The sequence below is a fragment of the Eretmochelys imbricata genome, chromosome 9 (genome assembly GCF_965152235.1).
Source record: "Eretmochelys imbricata isolate rEreImb1 chromosome 9, rEreImb1.hap1, whole genome shotgun sequence".
Taxonomy (NCBI): Eukaryota; Metazoa; Chordata; order Testudines; family Cheloniidae; genus Eretmochelys; species Eretmochelys imbricata.
In genome coordinates this window covers 6342294-6368065 of record NC_135580.1, presented here as the reverse complement: position 1 = coordinate 6368065, position 25772 = coordinate 6342294, and the positions used below count along the sequence as shown (strand labels likewise).

Sequence of the window (25772 nt, the reverse complement as noted above, 5' to 3'; positions counted from 1 at the left end):
TGACTCAGGAGGGGGTGACATCAGCTACCTTCCTCCAGTCCCAAGAGAAATTCACTGCAGGAGGCACTGGCAGCAAGTTTCTATGGTAGAGCTGCTCTCATAAAAGCCAAAGGAGAGACAGTGTCTGAATGGATGGCTCCAGACTCAAAGGTCGAGGATGAAAACTAGCTAATTCTCTGCAGAGAGGGCAAACCCTGACCCCCCCTTTGCAGATAACTGAATGAGAACGCACAGGTTTTCTTGTCCCTGTATAGATTTTTGGGACTTTCAGGATAAGGGAGCTGTCCTGATATAGTTTCAATGAGACTGTGCAATTAAAAATACATATTAAAATGCACAGACATTAATGTGCACAAATTCACTTGAGTCTGACAATTGCCAAGAAATCAGACTAATTCTGCCAGCAGAGTTGGGTCTTCCTCCAGTTATCAATGGCACTTCTTTCATCAGCCACAGTGGGTTCTGATGATTGTTGTATGAAAATCAAGTGCTCTTCTTTCCGCCCTGAACAGAGCCTGCCTAGTTTGCATTTCCCCTCCTGCTGTCACCACTGCCTGCTGAGCTGTCATCACCTGAGGCTGAATTTCTGCAAAGCCCCCAGAACATTCTCCCGTGTAAGGGAATCCTTGTGTTCAGCTTTCAGCCTTTCCTCCAGCACTCGCAGCAACGTTGGGTTCTGGGAAAGGTAGAGCCGACCTGGTGCAAACAGTGATGAAAGAATAGATAGTGAGATACTAGCCCACAACAGAGAGCCTCCCTCCCATTTTGCAAAGAAAGATGGCTTGAGCCAACTTTCTCTCTCTAACAAGGCAGTAGAAACCCTCAGTAGAAACTCACAATCTGCACAAAACACATCACTTTTAAGATAGCTTCCACCCATTTGGGGCAACTGTACCAGTTTACCAAGCTAGTACTTTGGCCGTACTAGCCAGACCCCCGCTACCTCTCATTTAACCATGTACTTTCTACCATATTGCTCAGGGCGATCTTACACTTACATTTTGGATTTCCAAAGGGGCCTAAGAAAGTTAAGTGTCCAATTCCTATTGACTTTTAATGGCAGTTGGGTACCTAGCTCTAATAGGCCCCTTTGAAAATCCCAGTCCGAGAGACTAAGGTTTGGAGCAAAGCTCCATCACAATTCAGCGTGCAATGGCCTGAGCAGCCGTGATACACAGAGGCTGATCAAGGTCAAGAAGAGGAGGGTACAGGACTAGTCACAAAAATCTGCTGTATCAGTCCTAGTACACAGCCCAGGGGCCGGGACTCTCTGTAGGACTCTGATCATGGGCCAGTTTTTTTGGGTAGTTTTTTAAAGGTGCATTTTCAGAACATTAATGATGCAAGATGGGAACGGTTACAGGTTCGGTTCTGCAAGGTGCACAACTACTGTGATTGAAGAGCACACTTCACTGCCCCATGAAGGGACTGAAGACATAACAATTATAACGTATAGTGTGGATATTAGAAAACCTACTGTTAACGGCCTACAGAGACCAAGGGAGGCGTGGCACATAGGCTGGGGAAGGCTGTGCCTTCCCAAAAACATCCCAGCGTGGCCCCACCCACACTCCTTCCCCAGCCCCCTCCAGCTCCTGCTTGCCCTTCCCCCTTGGCCCCAGCTCAGGCAGGCTGCTCCTCTTTTGGAAAGCCTATTGGGGCTAGGGCAGCCAGGACTTGGGGTGGCTGGGGCCACTCAGTGCTGGGGGGCACCCGGGCGGGGTCGCGCCACCCAGCGCTTGGGGGAGGGGGGACTAGAGCACTGGGGCTGCCCACCTGCCTGGCGCTCAGGGGGACTGCTCGCTGCCCACCCTGTGCTCAAGGGGTGGCTACGCGCACTACTGGCCCACCTGCCCAGCGCTCGGATGCCAGGAGGGTAGGGCGGGCCGTGCAACACTGGCCTACCTGGTGCTGGGGCTGGGGGGGGGCTGGCCATGGGCTAGCCTCCCCCAGCTGCCGGTTCACTGGCTGCCCATGACAAAGACCACACACTATAAAAGGTGAGGACTGAAATAACAAAAGCTGAAATAAACTGTCAAAGTGGTAAGTGGCAACTGTACAGACACTGACAATTCTCGACCTTGGAAAAACAGAATATAGGACAATGAATGCCCAGAAGCAGGATGTATTTAAATTTCCACACCCAAGGACAATGAAGTACCTATAATGTGCCAAGGTACATGAAGAGGACAGCCCTTTGCAGTGCATCTCTTACCTTCTGCCAGCGAAGCAAAAGCATTGATAAGCCTCGCCACATACTGTCGGACCACCTCACTCTTGGAATGTAGCAATTTTAGCACATTTCTCTGCAAGAGAAAGCAAACATTTATCAAAATAAATGAAGCGGAAAATTCTAACACAGGCTTATGAAATGTTTAAAGGCATTATAAATGATGCAGAGCAAATATCAGAACTGTACAAACAAAAGCATATTAACAAGTTGCTAACTTGACTTTAATCTTCCATTGTATGGGTGAAAAAGGTGTGGAAACAAAATAGAACAAGCTTTAATGTGCAGGGTAAAGTCATAATAAAGCAGCACCCTAGAAAAGGAAATTAAGTTAACTAAACTCAAATTAATAAAGTTAGCGTCTTTGAATAAAACAAATATTTTGTAGGGGGTTTGTTCATTTCTGACTAAGCATTAATGCTACTTGGAATAGGGACATTTGCTGCTTGACAGCTATTAGCATGTTTAGGTGCAAGGGAACCATTAACACAGTCTGAACAGCAGTGCTTGGCTCACAAAGCACAAATGCAAATCTCTGTTAACTTTAGTCTCCGTTCTGGCATTTCCTATACATCACTACCCTTTACAGAAAGTTTCAGATATCAAAAATAGAATTTGATTGTTCTGTTTTTGGGGGGTTTGTTTTTTTGTTTTTTCCTAATTCCTTGATATTCTCATAAGCAAACTAGGGGAATATGGTCTAGATAACATTATAATAAGGTAGGTGCACACCTGGATGAAAAACCGTACTCATTGAGTAGTTATCAGTGGTTTGCTGTTGAACTGGACGGACATATCAAGTGTGGTCCTGTACAGGTCTGTCCTGGATCTGGTACTATTCAATATTTTCCTTAGTGACTTGGATGAAGGAATAGAGAGTGTACTCATGAAATTTGTAGATGTTAAGCTCAGAGGGGTTTCAAGCACTTGGGAGGATATGAGCAGAATTGAAAATTATCTTGATAAACTGGAGAATTGGTCTAAAATCAGTAAGATGAAATTCAGTAAAGACAAGTGCAAAGTAAGAGGTTTAGAAACATGACCTATGAGGTAAGGTTGAAAGAACTGGGCATGCTTAGTCTAGAGATGAGAAGACTGAGGGGAGACACGATGTAAAAAGTAAAAATATTTAAAAGTAGTTATAAAGAGGACAGTGATCAATTATTCTCCATTTCCACCAAGGGTAGGATAAGAAGTAATCAGCTTAGGGTATGCCTACACTATGAAATTAGATCGAATTTATTCATTTTTTTAGAAATCGGTTTTATATATTCGAGTGTTTGTGTCCCCACAGAAAATGCTCTAAGTGCATTAACTCGGCAGAGTGCTTCCACAGTACCGAGGCTAGAGTTGACTTCCGGAGCGTTGCACTGTGGGTAGCTATCCCACAGTTCCCGCAGTCTCCGCTGCCCATTAGAATTCTGGGTTGAGATCCCAATGCCTGGTGGAGCTAAAACATTGTCGCGGGTGGTTCTGGGCACATATCGTCAGGCCCCCGTTCCCTCCCTCCCTCCGTGAAAGCAAGGGCAGACAATCCTTTCGTGCCTTTTTTCCTGAGTTACCTGTGCAGACGCCATACCACGGCAAGCATGGAGCCTGCTCAGCTCACTGTCACCGTATGTCTCCTGGGTGCTGGCAGACGCGGTACTGCATTGCTACACAGCAGCAGCAACCCATTGCCCTGTGGCAGCAGACGGTGCAATAGGACTGGTAGCCATCATCGTCATGTCCGAGGTGCTCCTGGTCGCCTCTGTGAGGTCGATCAGGAGCGCTTGGGCAGACATGGGCGCAGGGACTAAATTTGGAGTGACTTGATCAGGTCATTTTCTTTAGTCCTGCAGTCAGTCCTACTGAACCATCTTATGGTGAGCAGGCAGGTGATATGGATTGCTAGCAGTCCTATTGCATCATCTTCTGCCGGGCAGGCAAGAGATGAGGACGGCTAGCAGTCCTATTGTACCATCTTCTGCCGAGCAGCCATGAGATGTGGATGGCATCAGTCCTTCTGCACCGTCTGCTGCCAGCCAAAGATGTAGAAGATAGATGGAGTGTATCAAAACAAGAAATAGACCAGATTTGTTTTGTACTCATTTGCAAACCCCCTCCCGCCCCCTGTCTAGGGGACTCATTCCTCTAGGTCACACTGCAGTCACTCACAGAGAAGGTGCAGCAAGGTAAATCTAGCCATGTATCAATCAGAGGCCAGACTAACCTCCTTGTTCCAATAAGAACAATAACTTAGGTGCACCATTTCTTATTGGAACCCTCCGTGAAGTCCTTCCTGAAATACTCCTTGATGTAAAGCCACCCCCTTTGTTGATTTTAACTCCCTGTAAGCCAACCCTGTAAGCCATGTCGTCAGTCGGCCCTCCCTGCGTCAGATCAAGGGCAAACAATCGTGCATCTGAGTTGAGAGTGCTGTCCAGAGCAGTCACAATGGAGCACTCTGGGATAGCTCCCGGAGGCCAATACCGTCGAATTGTGTCCACAGTACCCCAGATTCGACCTGGCAAGGCCGATTTAAGCGCTAATCCACTTGTCAGGGGTGGAGTAAGGAAATCGATTTTCAGAGCCCTTTAAGTCGAAATAAAGGGCTTCATCGTATGGACAGGTGCAGGTTTACATCGATTTAACGTTGCTAAATTCGACCTAAAGTCCTAGTGTAGACCAGGGCTTAGTTTGCAGAAAGGGAGATGTAGGTTAGATATTAGAAAAATCTTTCTAATTATAAGGATAGGTAAGCACAGGAACAGATTACCAAGGAAGATGATGGAAGGAATCCTTCTCCTCGGTGGTTTTAAAGAACATTAGACAAACACCAGCCAGAGATGGTCCAGGTATACTTATCATGCCTGAGCATGGGGGTGGGGCGGACATGGACTAGATCAGTGGTTCTCAACCTTTCCAGACTACTGTACCCCTTTCAGGAGTCTGATTTGTCTTATGTACCCCAAGTTTCACCTCTCTTAAAAACTACTTACTTACAAAATCAGACATAAAAATACAGAAGTGCTATTACTGAAAAATTGCTGACTTTCTCATTTTTACCATATAATTATAAAATAAATCAAAAGGTACATAAATATTATAGTTACACTTCAGCCTATAATATTATAGAGCAGTATAAAACAAGCCATTGTCTGTATGAAATTTTAGTTTGTACTGACTTCGCTAGTGCTTTTTATGCAGCCTGTTGTAAAACTAGGCAAATATCTAGATGAGCTGATGTACCCGCTGGAAGACCCCTGGCTGAGAACCACTGGATTAGATGACCTCTTGATGTCCCTTCCAACCCTCCATTTCTATGATTTCTAGGGTACCTGTAGAGGCAACAAATGCATCCTCATGAGGACAACAGGACTTACTTCTTGAAAATTAGACACATGGCTAAAGAATGAAACCACTACTCTGGATAAAATTAATTATTATTAATAAATATAAAAGTCATGACTTTGTTAATGACACAGTTGAATTATCAATCACTGAAGACCCCTTCCAGTCAATATGCAGGCTAGAGCACTCTGCTAAAGAAAAAGTTATAGTAAGTTTTGAATGTACTGAAATGTGCTTTTAAAAATGTGATTGCAGGTGCTGCATAAAAGGATATATTGTATGAACATCTTAAGAACAAAATCCTAGTTTAATTCTTATTCTGGGTCACAAGAGAAATGAATTTAGTGTATTAATTCCAGTTCTGCAGTTTCTCGTTGGAGTCTGTTTTTTAAGTTTTTTTGTTGAAGAATTGTGACTTTTAGGTCTGTAATTGAGTGTCCAGGGAGGTTGAAGTGTTCTCTGACTGGTTTTTGAACGTTATAGTTTTGTGTCCATTTATTCTTTTGCATAGAGACTATCCAGTTTGGCCAATGTACATGGCAGAGGGGCATTGCTGGCACATGATGGCATATATCACATTGGTGGATGTGCAGGTGAACGAGCCCCTGATGGTGTGGCTGATGTGATTAGGTCCTATAATGGTGTCCCTTGAAAAGATATGTGGACAGAGTTGGCAATGTGCTTTGTTGCAAGGATAGGTTTCTGGGTTAGTGTTTTTGTTGTGTGGTTGCTGGTGAGTATTTGCTTCAGGTTGGGGGGCTGTCCGTAAGCGAGGACTGGCCTGTCTCCCAAGATCTGTGAGAGTTAGGGATCGTCCCTCAGGATAGGTTGTAGATCCTTGATGATGCGCTGCAGAGCCGTCACCTTCAGCCCCCCACTAAAATCTCTCCAGCGCATCATCAAGGATCTACAACCTATCCTGAGGGACGATCCCTCACTCTCACAGATCTTGGGAGACAGGCCAGTCCTCGCTTACGGACAGCACCCCAACCTGAAGAAGATCCCACAGAATCACTTATAGAAACTGTTTCAGGGCCTCGTCTATGAGGTGCTTAGCATCTCCTGTGAGTACCATGTGCACCTGACTCCCACTGACCTCAATGGGAGTCAAGAGCACTCAAAGCCTAGCAGGACTGGGCCCTCCTACTGCATAAATGATAAATATCACATTTTGGCTTATGGAGACCCATTAAGAGGTCATCCCACAACACTGCAATTAGGATGAAAAAGGTCAGCTCCCAAAAACAGACAGACCAGCCCTTCCCCAGACAGAGAATCTGTATTAGTGGTCAGTGTATTCTGAAACGTATGCCTCAACCCAACAAATCATGTACAAATCTGTTTAATTATTTGTATGTTGTAATAGACAGAGTTTTCTGATCAGCACATTATAAAAATAAATAATATCACACACAAACCAGAGTAAGATCTACTCTTGCTGACCTGGCTACTGTTATGGATATCCAGTAGGTCATTGCTGATATAAGCCTGCAGGACGGTGTCTCTCTGCTCACCGGGATGAGACGTCGTCAAGCGCTATAAAAAATGGGAGGATGGGAAATTAATCATTCACATAAATTAATGCTAATATGAGAGTGTGTCTGGGAGAATTCTTTGGGGATAATTAATCCTCCTCTCACACAGAGGATGAATTCAACTTTGAGGTCTGACAGCAAGTGAAATGAGTTTAGCGCTCTCAGCTCAGTGGCCAACCAAAAAACTGTCATTCAGAATCTGTCAGCATCTGCACAGGACTGACCTGGTAAGGTAGACAGGGAAGAGACCCACCACAGGGCTCAAGTCATTAGTACGATAGGGTGTGAAACTTTACACAGCATCTAGCTGCTTTATATGATCATCTTTCTTGCCGGGCATTTTGCCCATGTCAGCCTTCCTTTTCAATCCCTCCATTGGCTTCCCCTCTTCCGTGGCATGAAGTTAAAAGATTTTTGTTGCCACCTTCAAAGTTTTGCTAAAATATGCTCACAGTTTTCCCTGAAAAAGGAAGGTTCAAGACTTTGGCAGTCTCTCTCCAATTATTGCCCTACCAAGAGACAGTTCCTTGAACAAAGACACACAATCACTTCTTTGGATTGGTCTACATTACAGAGTTAGGTCAACGTAAGGCAGCTTACATCAACCTAATTATGTCAGTGTGTACACTACAATGCTGCTTCTGCAGAAGTAAGTGGCCCACTACACTGACATAGCTCCACCTCCATAAGAGGGACAGTGCTTACGTCGAAATAGCTAGGGCAATACAGTGTCTGGTTACACGCTGCATTACTTACATAGCCTGTTGGCTGTCAGCCCCAAGTGGAGCCCTCCCCCCTGGCACTGACACTCTGAGCTGTCAGCAAGGTGCAAGCTCACAGCTAGGACCCCCTGCCACAGCATTGATAGCTCTGGCTTTCAGCATTGGGGCAGGGAGAGGGGGCCAGCTGTGAACCCCATGGCTGCCTGGGGCCAGCCGTTAGTGTCCCACTTCCATCAGTGGAAGTGCTCCTGGTGAGGATACATACTACCAAAGGAAGGAGCCAAGTGTGGATGTGAACCACAGCTGTAATTACAGTGGTGGCTGTACATCAACTTAATGTAAGTCGACTTAATTTTGTAGTGTAGACATGCCCTCTGAAACAAAAGGACACTTTACCCTCCCTCAGGCATCATTCCAATGAAGGTTCCAAAATCTTCCAGTTGGCCTTCATCACCCAGAAAGGCCACAGATGTAATTCACAAGGCACATCCTACACTTTCCTCAGCACCTCCAGAGCCTCAGCAAGTGTCACTGACTGAAACTCAAGCAGAGAAGCCTCTGCATTCTCTCTCCGCCCCCTGCACACCCTATTATGGAGGAAGACACCTCACTCCAGATGTGAGCTGTCTTGTCTGCAAATTAGATTTTAGCTCCAGCTGTACTGAAAGGGCCTAGCACGAGATCCTTCTTCACTTGTAGTGAGACCATTTCACTTACCCAGCGCAGAGCCTGCAGTAAGAAAGCTTTAAGACGATCACTCCCACTGATCAGATCTTTCTTCAGCTTCTCATAATCCAAAGAGGGTAACAATGGCACTTCCTGCATTTTCCTACATGGCAGATAGGAAACCTGACATTTATTAATACCGCATCCAACTCCTTCAATGGGAGCTGTTGAGGCTACTGAAGTGAGGCAAGTGAAGAGAGCAAATCTGGTTTCAAAAAAGCAACTTGCACGTGTCCTTCCTTTTAAAAGGAAAATAAATCTCACAATTTTTTGACTTATTTCCTTATCTCGATTACTCACATCAGTTTAGAATACTAGAACTCAAAGGATTTTTAAAACTGGGTTTTTCACCATTTATACAGTTTACTGGGTACATTTTGCTCAGGTTGGACAGTGAAAATCAACTGTTAAATGTAATATGCATTGCTAGTGAGGGTCGCATTCTATTCTCATGCACTAACACAATACTGCTTCTTAGCACAACACTGCAAGGGAATGGTGACTTTTTTAAAAGCTGCTTTCACTAAACTGTTTTTGGTTTAAGTACTAAAATATACGTTTTCTGCTAAAATCACTCCTACTCATATTAGGTTCCCCAAACACTCACCACACTGCCCTACTCCCTTTTCAAACAAATTCTAAATTCTGAATTTACCATAAAATCACAGAGACCCAGATCCTCAAAGGTATTTAACTTCAATGAAAGTTAGGCATCTAAAAACCTCTGAGGATCGGGGCCATTATCCCTTTAAGACAAAATCATTCAATCACAGAAAAACTTGCCATATAATTATTATTCCTTCAGGGACAAAGTTACTAAATCCACTGCAAAATTGGTTCTAGGAACACACAACTAAGTTTACTCGGGGTTTCCGTTCCTCCTGGATTTGTGGGAACCTAACTACAACAGGACTGTAGTGTCTATAGCAAATGAGGAGAAAACAGCCACTGAATCACAGTTGGTAAAATATTGTGCAGCAAGCCATATTAACAGGGTTAAAAAGAGTTTGCTGAGATCAGAACGTTAATGATCCCTTTACATCAAAAATTCACAAAAGTCACGTGGGCCACATTGCATTCACAGACAACAGTTGTTGGTAACCATACACAGAAAGGCAAGTGATTCTCATTAGTAACCAGTTAGGCAGTGCACTTCGGGGTACTGGCTGTCTCCTCCCACATACTCTCTTTACAGATAACCAAGCAAAGCTCAGCAAGAAACACTTACACAGGGGCTAAAGATGCTCTTAACATTGTTGATGCCTGGAGAAAAGGAAAAGGAAACACAATAGGTTAATCCAAATTTTACGTAGGCAGTGCTTATTAATCCGATTCACAATATTCTCGCTCATCAGGGTTGTGAGGTTTGGCGTCTACCACTACTACCACCATGGCGTACTTAAACATAACTAAAACTGGACGTAAGTGACTGCTTTTACTTCAATGGGAGTTGGATCAGACGCTAGCTCCCCAGTAAAAAGGCCTTTAATTATGCTCCGGATTGATACTTCTCTTTGCAGACGTACCCCACAAATTACCTGATGAAGATCCAGGCATTTCAAAAAGAAAACAAAGAGTGGTAACAGGCAGCAGGGAAAACAGGCTTGCAGCCAGTGAGCTATTCTAAGCAGTGAGGACTGATATTTCGTAAGAATCAGCTGGGGTCAGAGAGCCCCTGAAGGAGATGAAGGGCCACTTGGAAGGTCTTCATTGACTCTAATACTTTAAAAATACCCTTTACGGCTGAAGGGCCTTTTTTCTAAATATAGTTTCCAATTCAGATACAAAATAACAAATAGGAATTGTATCTAGGGAGCTCCGTCCTATGCTTGGTGTTGTACAAAACAGAGGAAGGCATAGTCCCTGCTTCAAGCAATGTACACAAACATGACTGTCAGCAGAGCACCCCATAGCAGCAACGCTTGTTTCTGGTCCTGCCTCAACTTAATTAGTTTAAAATCTCATTGTCTCCCCTCTCAGCAGCCCTTTTTCAGTGATCAGAGATGAGCACCCATCAAAAGACCGACTGATTAATGTCAGCATTGCATGTAGAATTATTTATCTATTTTAATAAATGGTCTTTGCTAAAGATGGCTGTGGGTGGTCCTGGGAAAAAACCGTTCTGGCATAAGAGGGTTCCTTGGTATGTATTCCACTGATGTCACCTGTGTGCAATATTCACAGAATATTCAGTGTCTTCCTTCTATGAAGATTACTCCAGCTCACTTTCTAAAAATCTCTCATTACCACTTATGTTTTTAAAATTGGTCTTCTTTTATAACCAAGCTCTTTCAAGAGAGACCGTATAATCAGTGTCTATTGTCCGATTTAAAACTGGGAAATTTAGAAGACAAAAGGCAGGAATCACCGCAGAGAATATTGAATGACTATCTCACGTACACTTAGGTTTCACAATGGTCAGAGGTATCCCTTACTAATACAAGGAACATTTCTCTCACAAATGGAATGGGCTTATAGTTGCACTGACTGTCATTTTATATTATGTTTATTTCAATGAAGACTATACACAAGAGCCAATTAATGGTTCTTAGGCCTTAAAATTAACCTGTCTTGACAGCAGCTCTCCCATGGTGCAGGAATTACTTTTCACCGTGGATCAGGTCTTTCAAATGTGTCATATTATATATAAACATTCATTCCATTTGCCTTTCAGTTATTTTTATTCATTTTCCTTGATGCTTTTGTAAATATTAAAAGGTAAGTTTTATTTAAACAAAGCTTTCCCCTGACCCAAAGCCATTGTCTCCTACCTGAGCTGGCAATGAAATCACAAATCATTTCTAGCACCTTAGGGCCTGTCTACACTTAAAATGCTGCAGCTGCACTGCTGTAGTACTTCAGTGAAGATGCTACCTCTGCTGATGGGAGGAATTCTTCTGTCAGTGTAGATAATTCACCTCCCCAAGAGGCAGTAGAGAATTCTCCCGTCAACCTAGCACTGTCTACACCCAGGGTTAGGTTGGTCTGGATTTCTTACACCCCTGAGCGACAAAGTTATACTGACCTAATTTCCTAGTGTAGATCAGACCGTAGTCAGCTCCATGACAATAAACTAGCACAACAGTGACCGCACTGCATGTTCAAACAAAAGGAAAAGCAACATGAGTGAGCTGGAAGGGGGAGGGGGATGGAGAAATGACACCATTGGCAAAGGAAATACACTAGCAGGGTATTTGTACCCTTATGTTCATCCTTTTTACAAGACTAGGATAAATGTTGTACAAAGTATGCCTTGTGAAGTATCATCTGAAAACTCACAATCTGCTGAACATTACTATCCTGCTAAAATGCGTGTGGCAACTTTGTATGTAAAGTTATAAAATTCTACTGTATAAGGCATGTTCTAAGTCTAAGGAAACAGCTTCAGTCCAGTTCCCCAGAGACAAAAGAGTAGCCAACACCTCAGACAGGTGTCAGCATAATTAAATGGACTATCACCTGGTTAAGTGGCCATTCTTTGGCAGGAAAAAGAGTGAGAAATTTACACATTGGCAAAGAAGTAGCTGGAAGTTCCTGTCTCCCCAGACTTCCTGTCTCCTGAACCCCACCTGGAGACGATTCTCAAAGAAGAGGAAAAGGATAAAAATGAGGAACAGAGGCCTCAAATCACTTCTCTCCTCCCTCCCTCTGCCCAGGACATCCACACCTGAAGGACAAGGAAAGGAACAATGGACTAGGGGAGGGGTCCGGGCTGAAAGGCATCCAGCCAGTAAGATCGCGAAAGAACATGTGGTGAGAGAGACCCTTTTGCTTTATGGTCACTTAGCTTGTTAGGTTAAGCATTAGTTGGCATTTCCCTTTTATTTCTTTGTAACCAATTCTGACTTTTATGCCTCATTATTTGTAATTACTTAAAATCTTTCCTTCTGTAGTTAATAAATTTGTTCTATTGTTTTATCTAAACCAGTGCATGTTTGAATTGAAGTGTTTGGGAAACTTCATTTGAGATAACAGGATTTGTGCATATCATTTTCTATTAATAAAATGACGGACTTTCCGTGAACTTGTATTGTCCAGAAGGAAAGAGCTTGGCAGTACAAGACACACATGTCTGGGGACAAGTCTGGGACTGGGAATTTGCTGGCATCACTCTACAATAAGAAAAGGAGTACTTGTGGCACCTTAGAGACTAACCAATTTATTTGAGCATGAGCTTTCGTGAGCTACAGCTCACAAGTACTCCTTTTCTTTTTGCGAATACAGACTAACACGGCTGTTACTCTGAAACCTATCACTCTACAATGTAATTCATGGGTTCCTGGCTAAGCACTCATAAAGTATAGCTGGGAGTAATTTACATGCTAGAGGCTGTATCAGAGCAGGCAAGAAGTGGTTGCTCTCATAGCCTAGCAGTGTAAAAGGCACACCAGGTTGGAGAATTGAGGGGACACATCTGTTCAGAAGTCCCGACTGTACCCTGGGTAAATCACAGTATAGAAAACATCTCTATTTCTCATGGTTGGCCCTTCTGGAAAGACCTTCTTTCCAGCATTTCTGTTGATATGCTGTGAACACACAAACTTGACTTACCATGTGTCCCCTGTAACCAAAACAGAGGACATGCACTAGAGGAAGTTACACATTTTCATCCATACTATTTATAATGGGACACAGAAATGAGACACTATGGGAGTTTTTAGAAGAGTTTTGATTTTTTAAATTTTGAGCTACAGAAACTATGGGTTGGGAAAATTATTACATGGTGGGAATTGTTAAGGTTAGTCTGATAAAGTGAGACACCTAACAAAGAAAGTTCATCGAAATACCTAACAACTTGGGGTTTTTCCCGAGGCAGTTTGATGGGACCTGGCAAAGAGCTTGCTCTGGACTGGCTCCTGGCCAGCCTAGAGACTCTGCCTCATTCCCAAAGTGCTGCCAGGACAGTTGAGGATACTCCCTATCTATATCTGAATGTCGAGGGCTCTAGACTCTAGCATTCACTTCTCTGACAATGCCAGGCTTTCTTGATCTCTAGGGCCCGCCCTGTAAGGCCAATTTCTTTTTCTTAGGCGTTTGCCTGTGGTATGATTGTAGACAAAGTATACAGTTTATTAAGGGCCAAATTCTGCCATCCTTAACCACGCTATTACCTTACTCCAGGAATAGTCTCTTGAAATCAGTGGAACTACTACTCATGGAAGAAGCTATGGCTCAGTGTAAGCAAGCATCTGCTCTTTAGGGACAGGAGTTGGTTTACAATATTAGTTAATGTACTGATGCACATTTTTCCCCTGTACCTGCTCTCAGGGTCAAGTGTGATGGTCTCATTTTATTCACGCAAAAATAAATGCCCACTTCTACATAACTGCTCTGGGGTTAATGTTATATATTCACTTTTACCACATTCATGGTGATTTTTGCTTTTGAGTCTGGCTGCACATAGTTTAAAAGCATCAATGGCAAATAATAGAATCATTCAAGATGCCATGAAGAATTTAATCTTGTCACAGACAGTGGATTCCTTGTGTCCAGATATATAACTACTTAGACAAAAGCCAATTTGCAACATTTCAATGTTGCCTAGTGAAAAGAGCACTAGGGACTCAGGAGACCTGGGTGCTAATCCTGGCTCTGCCACTGGCCTGCTGGGTGATCTCGGGCGAGTCACTTCACCTCTCTGTGCTTCTGTTTCCCCATCTGTAAAATGGGGATAATGATACTGGACTTCCTTTGTAAATTGCTTTGAGATCTACTGATGAAAAGTGCTAGGCAAGGGATGGGTACTGCAATAAAATTAAATGAATGCTCCTGGCTGTTAAATAATGCACAAGCAGGAAACAGACAGTGTTTGACTCTGCCAGAGAACAACACTGAAATTAGGTTAACATGAGTTAAAATAAATAATTATAATTTTGCAACAAATGTGTTTTATTTTTGGAACTTGTTGGGTCCTATATTTTTAAATAACTTTATGAGAACAAGAATAGCAGTAAAACATTGCTAGTAAGTTATTTGATTTCTACAGAAAGCCATCTGAAAGCTAGCCAATGCTGTTACTAGGACACTTATGGTTTATAGGGCTATACATTCAGTTTCCCTGATGCTTTCAATTGGCCTTGGACAAGCAACATAGCCCTGGTCTACACTGGGGAGGGGATCGATCTAAGTTACGCAACTTCAGCTACGTAGCTGAAGTCGACTTACACAGATCCACTTACCCCAGTGAAGACACCACAGTGAGTCCACTGCTGCTGCTCCCCCGTTGATTCCGCCTGAGCCTCTCATGGAGGTGGAGTACAGGAGTTGACAGGAGAGCGCTTGGGGGTTGATTTATCGCATCTAGACTAGATGCGATAAATCAACCCCTGCTGGATCGATCGCTGCCCACCGATCCAGCGGGTAGTGTAGACATACCCTGATTGAGGCATACTGTATGCCTTTCCATACTGTATGCTGAGGGACAGCTGTACATCACTGTGTTCTCAGGCCACAGCTGATTAGGTCTGAAGAGCTCTTAACTGAAATCTTAATACTGTTCTATGTCTTACATTCAATTCTGGAACAACATATTCTGGTATAAGGCCACCACAGTTTGTTTTTTTTAAAGTTGTGGCCATCTCTATGAATAAAGACAGAATTTACTGAGAACTCTGCAGTCTTCTTCAACAGGGCTTTATAACCAAAGAAAGAACTGCAGAGCAATCAATCATTTAAGTTATAACATTCCAATTTTAACTCCTGTGTTATTACTCACAACTCCATAAAAATGCTGTTCCCTTAGCTACAAGGGACTTTGTCCCACGGTAAGTTGGGAGTGGCACACACACACACACACACGCCTTACAAAGTTCCTATAACTAAGCCTGCCAAATCAAATATTCTGTAAATTTCACAATGTTTTTGTTTGTTTGCTTACTTTGATTCATTTGGTTTGGTATTGATCGGAGAGGTTCCAGTCTCAGGATATTTGCCTAGTTAGATACCTTTACATAAACTATAAAAACTGGTTTTAGTTCTCTCCCTTTGACATCAAGGTCATTGAAACATCAAATAGTCCTGAGCTCATCTGGATCCTATAAAGTCGCCTATGGGTCTATCTAATTCAGGCATTCACCTACTCGTGATTAAGTTATGTACTTTGAATACGCTCTGGACAGTGGCACAATCCCATTTCCTCCACTGTCACACCTGGATATAGTAGCCCTGAGAGCAGTACATCTGGGAGAGAGCAGCAACATTAGGCACATTGATTGACTGACACAATGAACCTTCCTTTCCAGGAAGGTGGCCTTTTCAGGAGGAATGTCACAGAACAAGGGCTCAAGGACTCAGAGATAATGAGGCATGTTAGCAATTCCTGTGGGTAAGTCTGACGACTGAGATATCTTTCACATCAACCCATCTCTAGCCATAATAAACCCCTTATGGTTCATGAACAGCACGATCTACATACAATAGCACAGCACAACATCCACTACCGCAGCGGGCAAAAAAGAAGAGATCTGAAAGAAACTGATCCCATTAAAAATTTAGTAACAAATAAAATACTCACTGTAATCAAGGTTTCCACAAAACACTTTAAATATGGACTTTCACACTGGGAAAGCATTTAACATTTGATGCCCCTTTCCTTATGCATATAAAGTGACATGAGAATTTAGTATAAACCTGGAAAAGGTAACTGGATCTACTGATAGTATGTATGGATCCCAGAGTGGACTGCTTTCCATAATGCATTCAGTGGGACTAAAGGGGTACTGGAGACCAATTTGGCACTAAAATTTTTGATCCCTTACAGTCTATTGAATCCTCTTTCTTGATTCTAATACTGAAGTCGTAATACTGAACTATTGACAAAACAGTTATTTCTATGGCAACGGAGCAAACTCTGATATCATAAGCATAGGGATTTTGAATGTATCATGGGTCTAGCAGAAGGGGAAACTGGATTCTGGAGGAGAACTGGACTTATTTAAAAACAGATATCAGAAATAATTGTACGAGAAACAGCAAAAACATCAGGCCAAGTATTCTGTAAATACGTTGCCCTTCCATTCAAGGATCTCAGAGCATCTTATAATAAACTAAGTCTCATAAAATCCCTGTGATGCTGGTAAGTAAATCCCCACTTTGCAGCTAGGGACACTGAGGTGCAGAGAGGTGAAAACAAAAACTGCCTGACTCACAGTCCCTATAACTTAAATTCTAGATCAGTGGTTTTCAACCTTTTTTCATTTGTGGACACCTAAAAAATTTCAAATGGAGATACAGACTCCTTTGGAAATCTTGGACATAGTCGGTAGACTTCTAGGGTCCGCGGATCTTAGGTTGAAAGCCACTATTCTAGACAATGCTTCCCCTCAGGCTTTCAAGTTTACCCAGGGTAATGTTGCTCTTTAGCTACAATTAGCTAACATTAAAAGGACTCGCCAGGCCATTTTAACAGTCATCTACTCACCCTGACACCATGCACCTGATTTTTCTTTGCATGGGACAGGCTCTGATATATTTTAACCTTTTGAATAATAGTATTTGCAGGCTGCCAGTTAAATGATTAAGAGGAACATACAGTATATAAATGTATCTGTGACATCATAAGGGCTCATTCTGTACAAAAGCCCACACAAAATATGCCTTGCGGCCAGCCAATTTTTCAACCCTACACAGCGAATGGAGAGACCAGGTATCTTTAAATAAGGAAATAAAAAACCAATAGCCCAAGCACAGCTCAATCTGGCAGGGTCATAGGCCTATGACGAATGTAGCTGTGTTAGGTCTTGCCAAAGCCGATCCAGTTGCCATATTCATCTAAGTAATTCTGTCACAATGCAAAGTAGCTACAGATGGCAGCCCTTCATTTCAGAAAGAAGCGAAGCATGAATGTGACCAGGGTTGAATAGAAAAGAAAAAAAAAGTTCAAAGGGAAATCAATGTTTATAAAAGAAAACAGACACGTCATTTGAGAGCCAAAAACCAAAGATGATGCAAATACTGCAGCTCTGCAGCCATCCAACTGGCTCGTCTACATTATTTTATGTAGTATAGCACACAGCTGAAAGTCAGATTCTCATCTCATTTACTAGGCTGAAAAGCCAGTGTAAAACTTGCAGGTTCTCTAAATTTACAGAGGTGTAACAGAGGTCAGAATTAAAAACGTAGGTGCCTGGTGAAGATGTAAATTACAAGAGCAAAGTTCAGACTGATTCAGAGGTGGGCAAACTACAGCATGCGGGCCACATCCAGCCCACAGCACCGTCCGGCCCGGCCCTTGAGCTCCCGGCTGGGGAGGTTAACCCTCGGCCCCTCCCCTGCTGTCCCCCTTCCCCCACAGCCTCAGCACGCCGTGCCACCAGTGCAGGAGGGAGCTGCACTGCAGGGGCAGGGGAGAGCAGGAAGGGAGGCTCACCTGCAGCCTCAGGGGAGCAGGCGGGTGGTGCGGGTGGCGGGAGCGCGGCGAATGGGAGCAGAGGACTCCGGAGGAGCACCGGGCGGCCGCGCAGCCGGCCGGAGAGAAGTGGCACTTTGAAGGGGAAACTGTCGCTTCTCTCTGGCGGCACCTGCTCCTCCTGAGTCCTCCGCCCATGTTCGCAGGGCTGCATTCTGAAAGGGGCTTTAGAGGTGGGGTCCCAGGGGGGCAGTTAGGGGCAGGGGGTCCCAGGAGGGGGTGGTCAGGGGACAAGGAGTGGGGGGGTTGGATGGGTCGGAGGTTCTGAAGGGGGCAGTCAGGGGTTGGGAAGTGGGAGGGGGCGGATAGGGTTAGGGATTGGGGCGGAACAGCCTTCCCTATCTGGCCCTCCATACAGTTTTAGAACTCCCACGTGGCCCTCAGGCCAAAAAGTTTGCCCGTCTCTGGGCTAATTTGTACAGCTCACTGGCACCCCGAAATATAAACAATATACCTACAGTTTGGATGCTGAACTTGTTCATTATTCACAATATGCTGGTGCCAGCTCCTCTGAAGTAACTGGAACTAGGCCAATTTACATGATCTGAAGATCTGGCCCATGGTCAGTTCCTATAATACTACAGGTATTTTCATGTACTTGGTCTTATGCAAATTTCTCTTTTCTCATACAAAATACATCCTCTAAAATAGATCACTTATAAATGAATCAAAGTGCAGTGCAAGATTATCATGGTGCATTAGTGTGATCCCACTAAAAGGCGGCCTCAGGTACCAGCATATTAGAATGTATACAACACATGAGTAAAGAATGGAAATATTGTGTGGTAACAGAGAGAGAGAAAAAAAGAACCACCCCTATGACCTTAAAAAATGCCATCTAGCTGGAGGACAATGATGCTTTGTAGATAGCTTTGAAAATAAGTGGATTCTTTTTTAATTTGCATCTTTCCATCTATCTTAAACTAAGATCATCAGCATAAAAAGCAGTACGTTTCTCCAAGGGTCCTTTCACTCCTGCTAATTCCTCACCTGAAATCAATCCTTCTTGTTAAAACCTCACAACTGGCTGCTGCAGAAGTGAGTGAATGTCAAACACCAAGTGAAGATCATGATAAACAACCATTCAAAGGATCAACAGAATGAGTTGCTTAATGGAGACAGAAAAGGAGTACTAGTGGCACCTTAGAGACTAACCAATTTATTTGAGCATAAGCTTTCGTGAGCTACAGCTCACTTCATCGGATGCATCTAGTACTAGTAAGGTGCCACAAGTACTCCTTTTCTTTCTGCGAATACAGACTAACACGGCTGCTACTCTGAAACCTGTCATTAATGGAGATAATCTTTTAGTACAGGTGGGCCTGGCTTGTACTCAGTGGGTGAAGCTCAATGGAGGTAAACCAATGTTACATTTTGCCCCGTGCATTCAGGGACACTTTGGGGCAGTTTCCTAAAACAACAAGTTATCTACTAAGGGTGGGTTCTACAGGTTTCACTGTATTTTCAGAGGAGGAATACGTAAAAACAGCAAATGGTGGAGAAAAAAAAATAGTGTTTTATGCAAACATCCTTAGTAAAGACAGGAATAGTGCAGGGGGAAAATACACACGATTTTCTAAACAGAACATTGCATGACATTTTAAAAGGAGGTGTCAGTAGCTCTTTATGGTTTGATTTCGTACTAAATTGTTTAGCAGACCAATATCCTTTCTCTGCAAAGAATGCACTGTCTATGGGCAATATCAGATGCTTATGTTGAATGTTGTCAGAATACAAATGCCCATCTGGGGTGCAGAAGGCACAATCACCACTCCCTGAACTACTTTGTTTTTGCTTTTCTAACCGAAAATGATGTGGTATTTGATCATGTTTAGAGCACCAGATCTCAACTGGTGATAAAAAAAAAATACAAGTATCTCTTCTGGGGAAAAGAACGTGAATCTCGGCCATGTTATCTTAATTAATTTATCGACTTACTGAACAGGGTGTTGCGGGGACTCGCTAATGTTTGTGCTGAACTTTGAAGATGCAATGTGTTATTCAAGTGCTAAGTATTAAGGCTCACAGCTCAAACAGACTTCTCCTACACTTTATAAAGAAGCTGTGGTCGGGTAAGAGCTGTATTAAATGTAGCAGCCCTTGAGTCGAGGTGCTTTGTGTCAAATGCCTTGCGCAGAAGGAGTTCCATTTGCTCTCCTTGCAAGGATTCCCCAAATCCTTGTATAGGTTTAAAAAAATAACTGTAATGTCCATAACAGTCAGTGACTTGGTATGAATGAAAACAGAGCAAGTGAAATTATCAAACAGGGGCAAGAAGAGAAATACAAAATGTGACAGGCTGCAGCAGGCAATGTGAAAGATATAAAGAAGATATAGAAACTTACATATCCGTCATCACAAGGGCTCAGAGAGTAATATCCCTTTATGGACAAACAGGCACACATTAAAATAAAGAAGATTAAAAAAATAAGTTAACAGGAATAACTCACAGAGAAAGCAAGTAAAAAACCCCAAAACAAATCAAATTAGTTGAAGACTACAGACTGTTGAGTGTGAAGAGCATAATGCAAATTCCTTCTCCTTCTCTAAATCTGCAATAAAGTTATTAGTACCTATGGCTGTGGGACTGAGAACAGAGTAGGCCTCTCGCTACCATTTGCATTGTTAAGCTTGCTACAGACACACCTGGTCTACACACACTTTTTGTGCAGGTATAATTAGTTTGGTTATGGATATGATTTTTTTAACCAATATATTTTTATACCAGTACAACCCCTAATGTGGATGCAGTAATACTGGTATAAAAAGTGCCTTCTGCCAATATTCCTTCCTGTACAGGAATAGCTATACGGGTATTAAACACCTTCACACTGGAATAACTGCATTCATACTAGGGGGATTGTATTGCTGTAGCTATAGTTAAAGCAAGAGATACCAGTGAGCCCACTCGTGACGGGATGACACCACAATGCATTCACTTGCACTGCTTGGGACTTCTCACAAGCGCAGCGTGACAACTGTGAGAAATAATACAGGGGGTGGGAGGGGCGGGATTTGTCTATAAGCAATTTCCTACTGAAGGCAGCTTCAGAGTTGAACTGAGGTGAGTTCCCAGAGGTAAAAGTCAGAGAATAGCCACACACAAACTGGAATCAAACTAACTAAAGGTATGTCTACACTTACAGAGATTTTGCGCTGTAAGTTTCACCGGTGATAGGGAACCGGTGAAAGAAAAGCGCTGGTTTGTGTACTCACTTCATTCCTCAGGCGTCAGAGAGCATTTACACTGGCAGCACTTCCAGCGCTGATGAGAGCAGCGCTGTAGGGCAGCTATCCCACAGGTTTTTTCAAAACCCCCTGCTGTCTGGCTGCTTTCCCCACCACATCTACAAGCAAAGGGAAAGGGAGTTTCAAACTTCCCGGGGCTTTCAGGGGGAGGGGCGGATGTCCATTTACTTGGCGTCAGAGCAGCGGAGATGCTTGCCAGAATGGTCACTTTTGGAACTGTGGGATATCCTCCAGAGGCCAAAAGGTGTTTACACAGGTAGAACATGTCTTCACTTTCGCAACAGCGCAAAAAGAACAGTGGAAAGAAGTCTATGCCTCTCATGAAAGTGGTTTTCTTTTTGCAGTGAAATTTCTGAGTTTCACTGTAAAAAGTCATTAACAAGTGTAGACGCTCCCACGGTTTTAGCACAAAAAAAGGGACATTTTGCGCTTTAAAGGGCAAGTGTAGACATAGCCTAAATTAATTGTAATTCCAACCTTCAGGGCATGTCTACACTTACTGGTAGATCGGCACTGCTGCAATCGATGCAGCGAATGTCCATTTAGCGGGTCTGGTGAAGACACACTTAATTGATGGGAGAACACTCTCCCATCGATTTGTGTACTCCACCTCCCTGAGAAGCACAAGGGAAGTCTCCCGTCGACACAGCACAGTGTAGCCACCACGGTAAGTGGATCTAACTACGTAGACTTCAGTTACGTTATTCACGTAACTGAAGTTGCGTAAGTGAGATCGATTTACTGAGGTAGTATAGACCAGCCCTAAGCTATTACAGTACAAATCTGCTTGTGCTCATTTCAAATTAAGAGTGTCCTTTTTCAATTTAACTTAAGTTGTTTTTAAATTTAAATAGGACATTCTGAATCCAAAATAAGAGTGTTCACAGACAGGCTGGCACCAATATAACTAATGATAAAAATGCAACCACTTGGTTTATTTTGGTTTTAGTTTGTGTGTAGAGGAGCCCTCAGTATTTAGTTACTCCTGCCTTAGGGTAACCAGATGTCCCAATTTTATAGGGACAGTCTGGATATTCAGGGCTTTGTCTTATATAGGACCTATTACTCCTCAGCCCCAGTCCCCATTTTTCACACTTGCTATCTTGTGCAGACAAATAAGTACATAGGAAAATGCTATAATCTGCAAGTCCCTCATTTAAGTAGCATCCATACTGTACTGTTCCTTCAATTTAAGTAAGGAGACAGGAATTTTGCTTCTCTCCATCATGATTGGGATTTGGGAAATAGCATTTCTTGTGTTTGCTTGTGAAACCAATACCTAGACCATTTGAGGGAGGAGAGAGGGAAATAAGATGTAGGAGTCCATGTTTCCTCTTCCCTCCAGAATTAAGACATTTTATTCAAACATGAAATATCTCCCCTACCCTCAGCGCAGAGGGTAGTTACACATGAAATGCACACCATACTCTGCATCATCAGCTGGAAAGCGTAACCTGTCTTTGTCTAGAATATAGAGCAGTTTTGTTTCTGCATTATCCAAGATCACATATGAGCATTTTTTTCTGCACAGGAGTGGGGAAGACAGGAAAAGGTCTATTTTGTCCTGGGACAAGTCTACTGGAGGCTATTAGTTGACATAATAGGTGTTTTTGTTTTTAAAATGACAGAAGTACACCCGCAGAAAATTTAATGAGTACATTCTGGAAAGCTAAAAACAAGAATTCTACTATTGTACCGCCTGGGTTTGCGCCAGTAACCTGCTGTAGAGAGCATTTTACAAACAAGAAAAGAACACTCGCTACAAAGTAGTTACTGTTTAATGGCACATTTACATGAGTAAGGAAGGTGTGCTTATTAAGGAAAGGAAGCAGTGGAAGACCACAAGAAAAGGGAGCATACTATGCTAGGTTACACAGTAAAGAAAACAATCAAAACCCAAAATCCCAGAGGCTCAAGACAATAAATGACCTATATGCAGTTATTAAATAAGCACATTAAGCAAAAGCTGACGTCTGACAAGAGTGTCAACATAAAAAAAAACCAAGGGTTTTTCCTCACAGACCTTTATGAGCTATGACAAAAGATATCTACCATTTGCCAAATGGACAAGTACAACATAAGTAGAATTATGGTTTAGTCCCCAAAAAGGTAAACAGAATGCAAGGGAACAACAAATAGCCAATGGCAGAGAAAGAATGTAATACGCTTTTTTAGAATAAAAGACGAAGGACTTTACAATTTAATATAGATTCAACATGTGTTGTCAACTATTTGGATTCTTAGTCATAATGCAATCCCATTAAAAGGGCAATAACTGAGACACACCCAGGACTCTAGATACAACAGGCTCCATCAAGGAAGTAATTTCTCTTCACTTTTATACTTAGAAGTTTCACTGACTTTGAGTATTTTGTATTTCATTGTTAATATTTTGTATTTTAGGTGCCTCATTGGCTTCTATGGGTTTGTGTTTCAGCGTTAACATATTTTAAAATATGACCTGGAAAAAAAAAGTAACAATAAGGGCTCAATGCTCCAAACTGCCATGATAAAGTCCCTGTCTAGAATAAGATAAAAGGTGGTTTTAAAAAAAAGTTTTCAGTTTTGTCTAGACAAGGATAAAAGGGATATTGTAAGCATGCATTAGCTAACAAGTGCTAAGGGAGCTGGAGGTGATAGACATATCTGTATAGCTCGAAATGAACTAGCACGTTACAAACAGCAAGAACCTTACAAACAGTGGCACAGGCTAGTCAGCTGAGTACTTACCTAGACTCTTGGCCAGGGTTGTACTCAGGGCAGCGGGTCTGTACTGCCATGTCATAGCTACACTACTACGTTTAGTGCACCAATTTGACCAAAACTAGCACCCAGGCATCTATCTAAAATGGAAATTACACTTCAGCTACAGTGTAGACATATTGTAAGGTCTTTTGAAAGTTGAGGCTTCTCCTTCAGCCTCGTCTTCACATGGAAAAAAACTGGATTAAAAAGATTTTTTTTACAATGTATTCACTAGCATGTGGCAAATAACGTGATTAAATCCTCAAGACAAAGCTATTACAATTCTAACTTGGTAGCTGGTCAATATAAATGCTAGGCTTCTCCTAGTTTTGTTGCATGAATTGCCTTGATTTTTAAGGGTTTTTTTATTTTCAAATAACTGGGAAGACCATTTTTCATCAGACTAACCTAGGATCAAAACAGAAGATAACCAGTGGTCTAAAATACAGTCAAGTGGGCTAAAATTTAGAGGCCAATCCTGCAGAGACTTAAGTATGAGAGTAATTTACTCATGCATAATCTTATTTGAGACTACTCATGCTTGAATCTGTGCAAGATTGGGTCCTTAGTGTGCAAATTAAAACACAGTCTGCATTTATAATTAAACATTTTAGTTAGAGACCTTAGTTTTCTTCTGCCAAATAACTGTTTAGGGGACTATGGTCTGAAAAGCTTTAAAAACAAATGTATTTAAACTTGTAAAATTATTCCTTCAACTGAGAAAATGTTTTAAAGTGTTCATGAGGCTGACACCTTGAATGTCAAGTTTCAATCCAAAACAAATATTTACATCTGAATTATAAAGGATTAACAATATGTATTTATTATGCAAAGGCTATCAATCTCACAAACAGGAAGCATACCCCATACTGCAATGTAGAAAGTAGTATGGGGCAACGAGTTTTACTCAGCTGAAGACCATGAGCTTGATCCTGCAAGATGCTAAGCACACTGGTTCCAACCTAGCAAAACCCTTCAGCATATGCCTAACTTTAAGCATGTCAATAGTCCTAATGAAGTTAAAGAGACTATTCATGTGCTTAAAGTTAAGCATGTGCTTAGGAGCTGTGCTGGACTAGGTCAGAGTGTTCAGCACTTTGAAGGATCAAGCCCCACAGTGTCAAGTAGCCAGAAGCCTGTTAGCCATACCTTGCTTGCATTAAACAGATATGACTTCAGAGATGGCAACCAGGGGTACATCTACATTGTAATAAAAAAAACCCAAAAAACCAGACACTGATTCTCAGAGCCTGGGTCAATTCACTTGGGCTCATGGGGCTCAGGCTAAAAACTGCAGGGTAGACGTTCAGGCATGGGCTGGAGCCCCCACACCCTTGCAAAGCTTCAGACCCCAAGCTCCATCCCAAGCCCAAATGTCTACACCGCAAGTTTTAGCCCCACAGCCCAAGTAAGCTGAACTGAGCCAACCATGGCTGTGCTTAGGGTCTTTATTGCAGTGTAGATATACCCTACCGGTCCTAGTCCATTATTCACAGAGGACTTTAGCATCGATGAAAGACAGTTGTTACCCAGGGAACACCTAATGCCCCAGTTTGATCCACGCTCTATATTAAAAAGATGAGAGCCTTATTATGGAACTCTCTGGGCAGCATTTGGCAGACAGGCCACAGCACAACCAGCCCTGGGGCGGGACTATATATATATATATATTTTAAAGTCAAATACATTCATTTTTAAACTTACCCACCAGCTTACTGAACTTCAGAAAGTTAGGAATTTGATCATCTCTTTAAATGCTTCAAATCCATCTTTGCTTTTTCAGAACTGCCAGCACTCCTGCTTTGACTTCCCATTCTCAGATCCAG

The 25772-nt window shown here is 42.6% G+C and overlaps 1 protein-coding gene across 1 annotated transcript in view; it reads right to left on the bottom strand.

The window, feature by feature from the left end:
- The window catches only part of ARMC9 (armadillo repeat containing 9), a 105788-nt gene that overhangs the window by 42950 nt on the left and 37066 nt on the right, over positions 1–25772 (bottom strand). Inside the window, exons 10-14 of the mRNA XM_077826107.1 lie at positions 9775–9809; positions 8538–8649; positions 7007–7099; positions 2216–2306; positions 573–696 (exon numbers count right to left, since the gene is read on the bottom strand). Coding sequence (XP_077682233.1) covers positions 573–696; positions 2216–2306; positions 7007–7099; positions 8538–8649; positions 9775–9809 — 455 coding nt within the window. The remainder of the gene's footprint in view (positions 1–572; positions 697–2215; positions 2307–7006; positions 7100–8537; positions 8650–9774; positions 9810–25772) is intronic.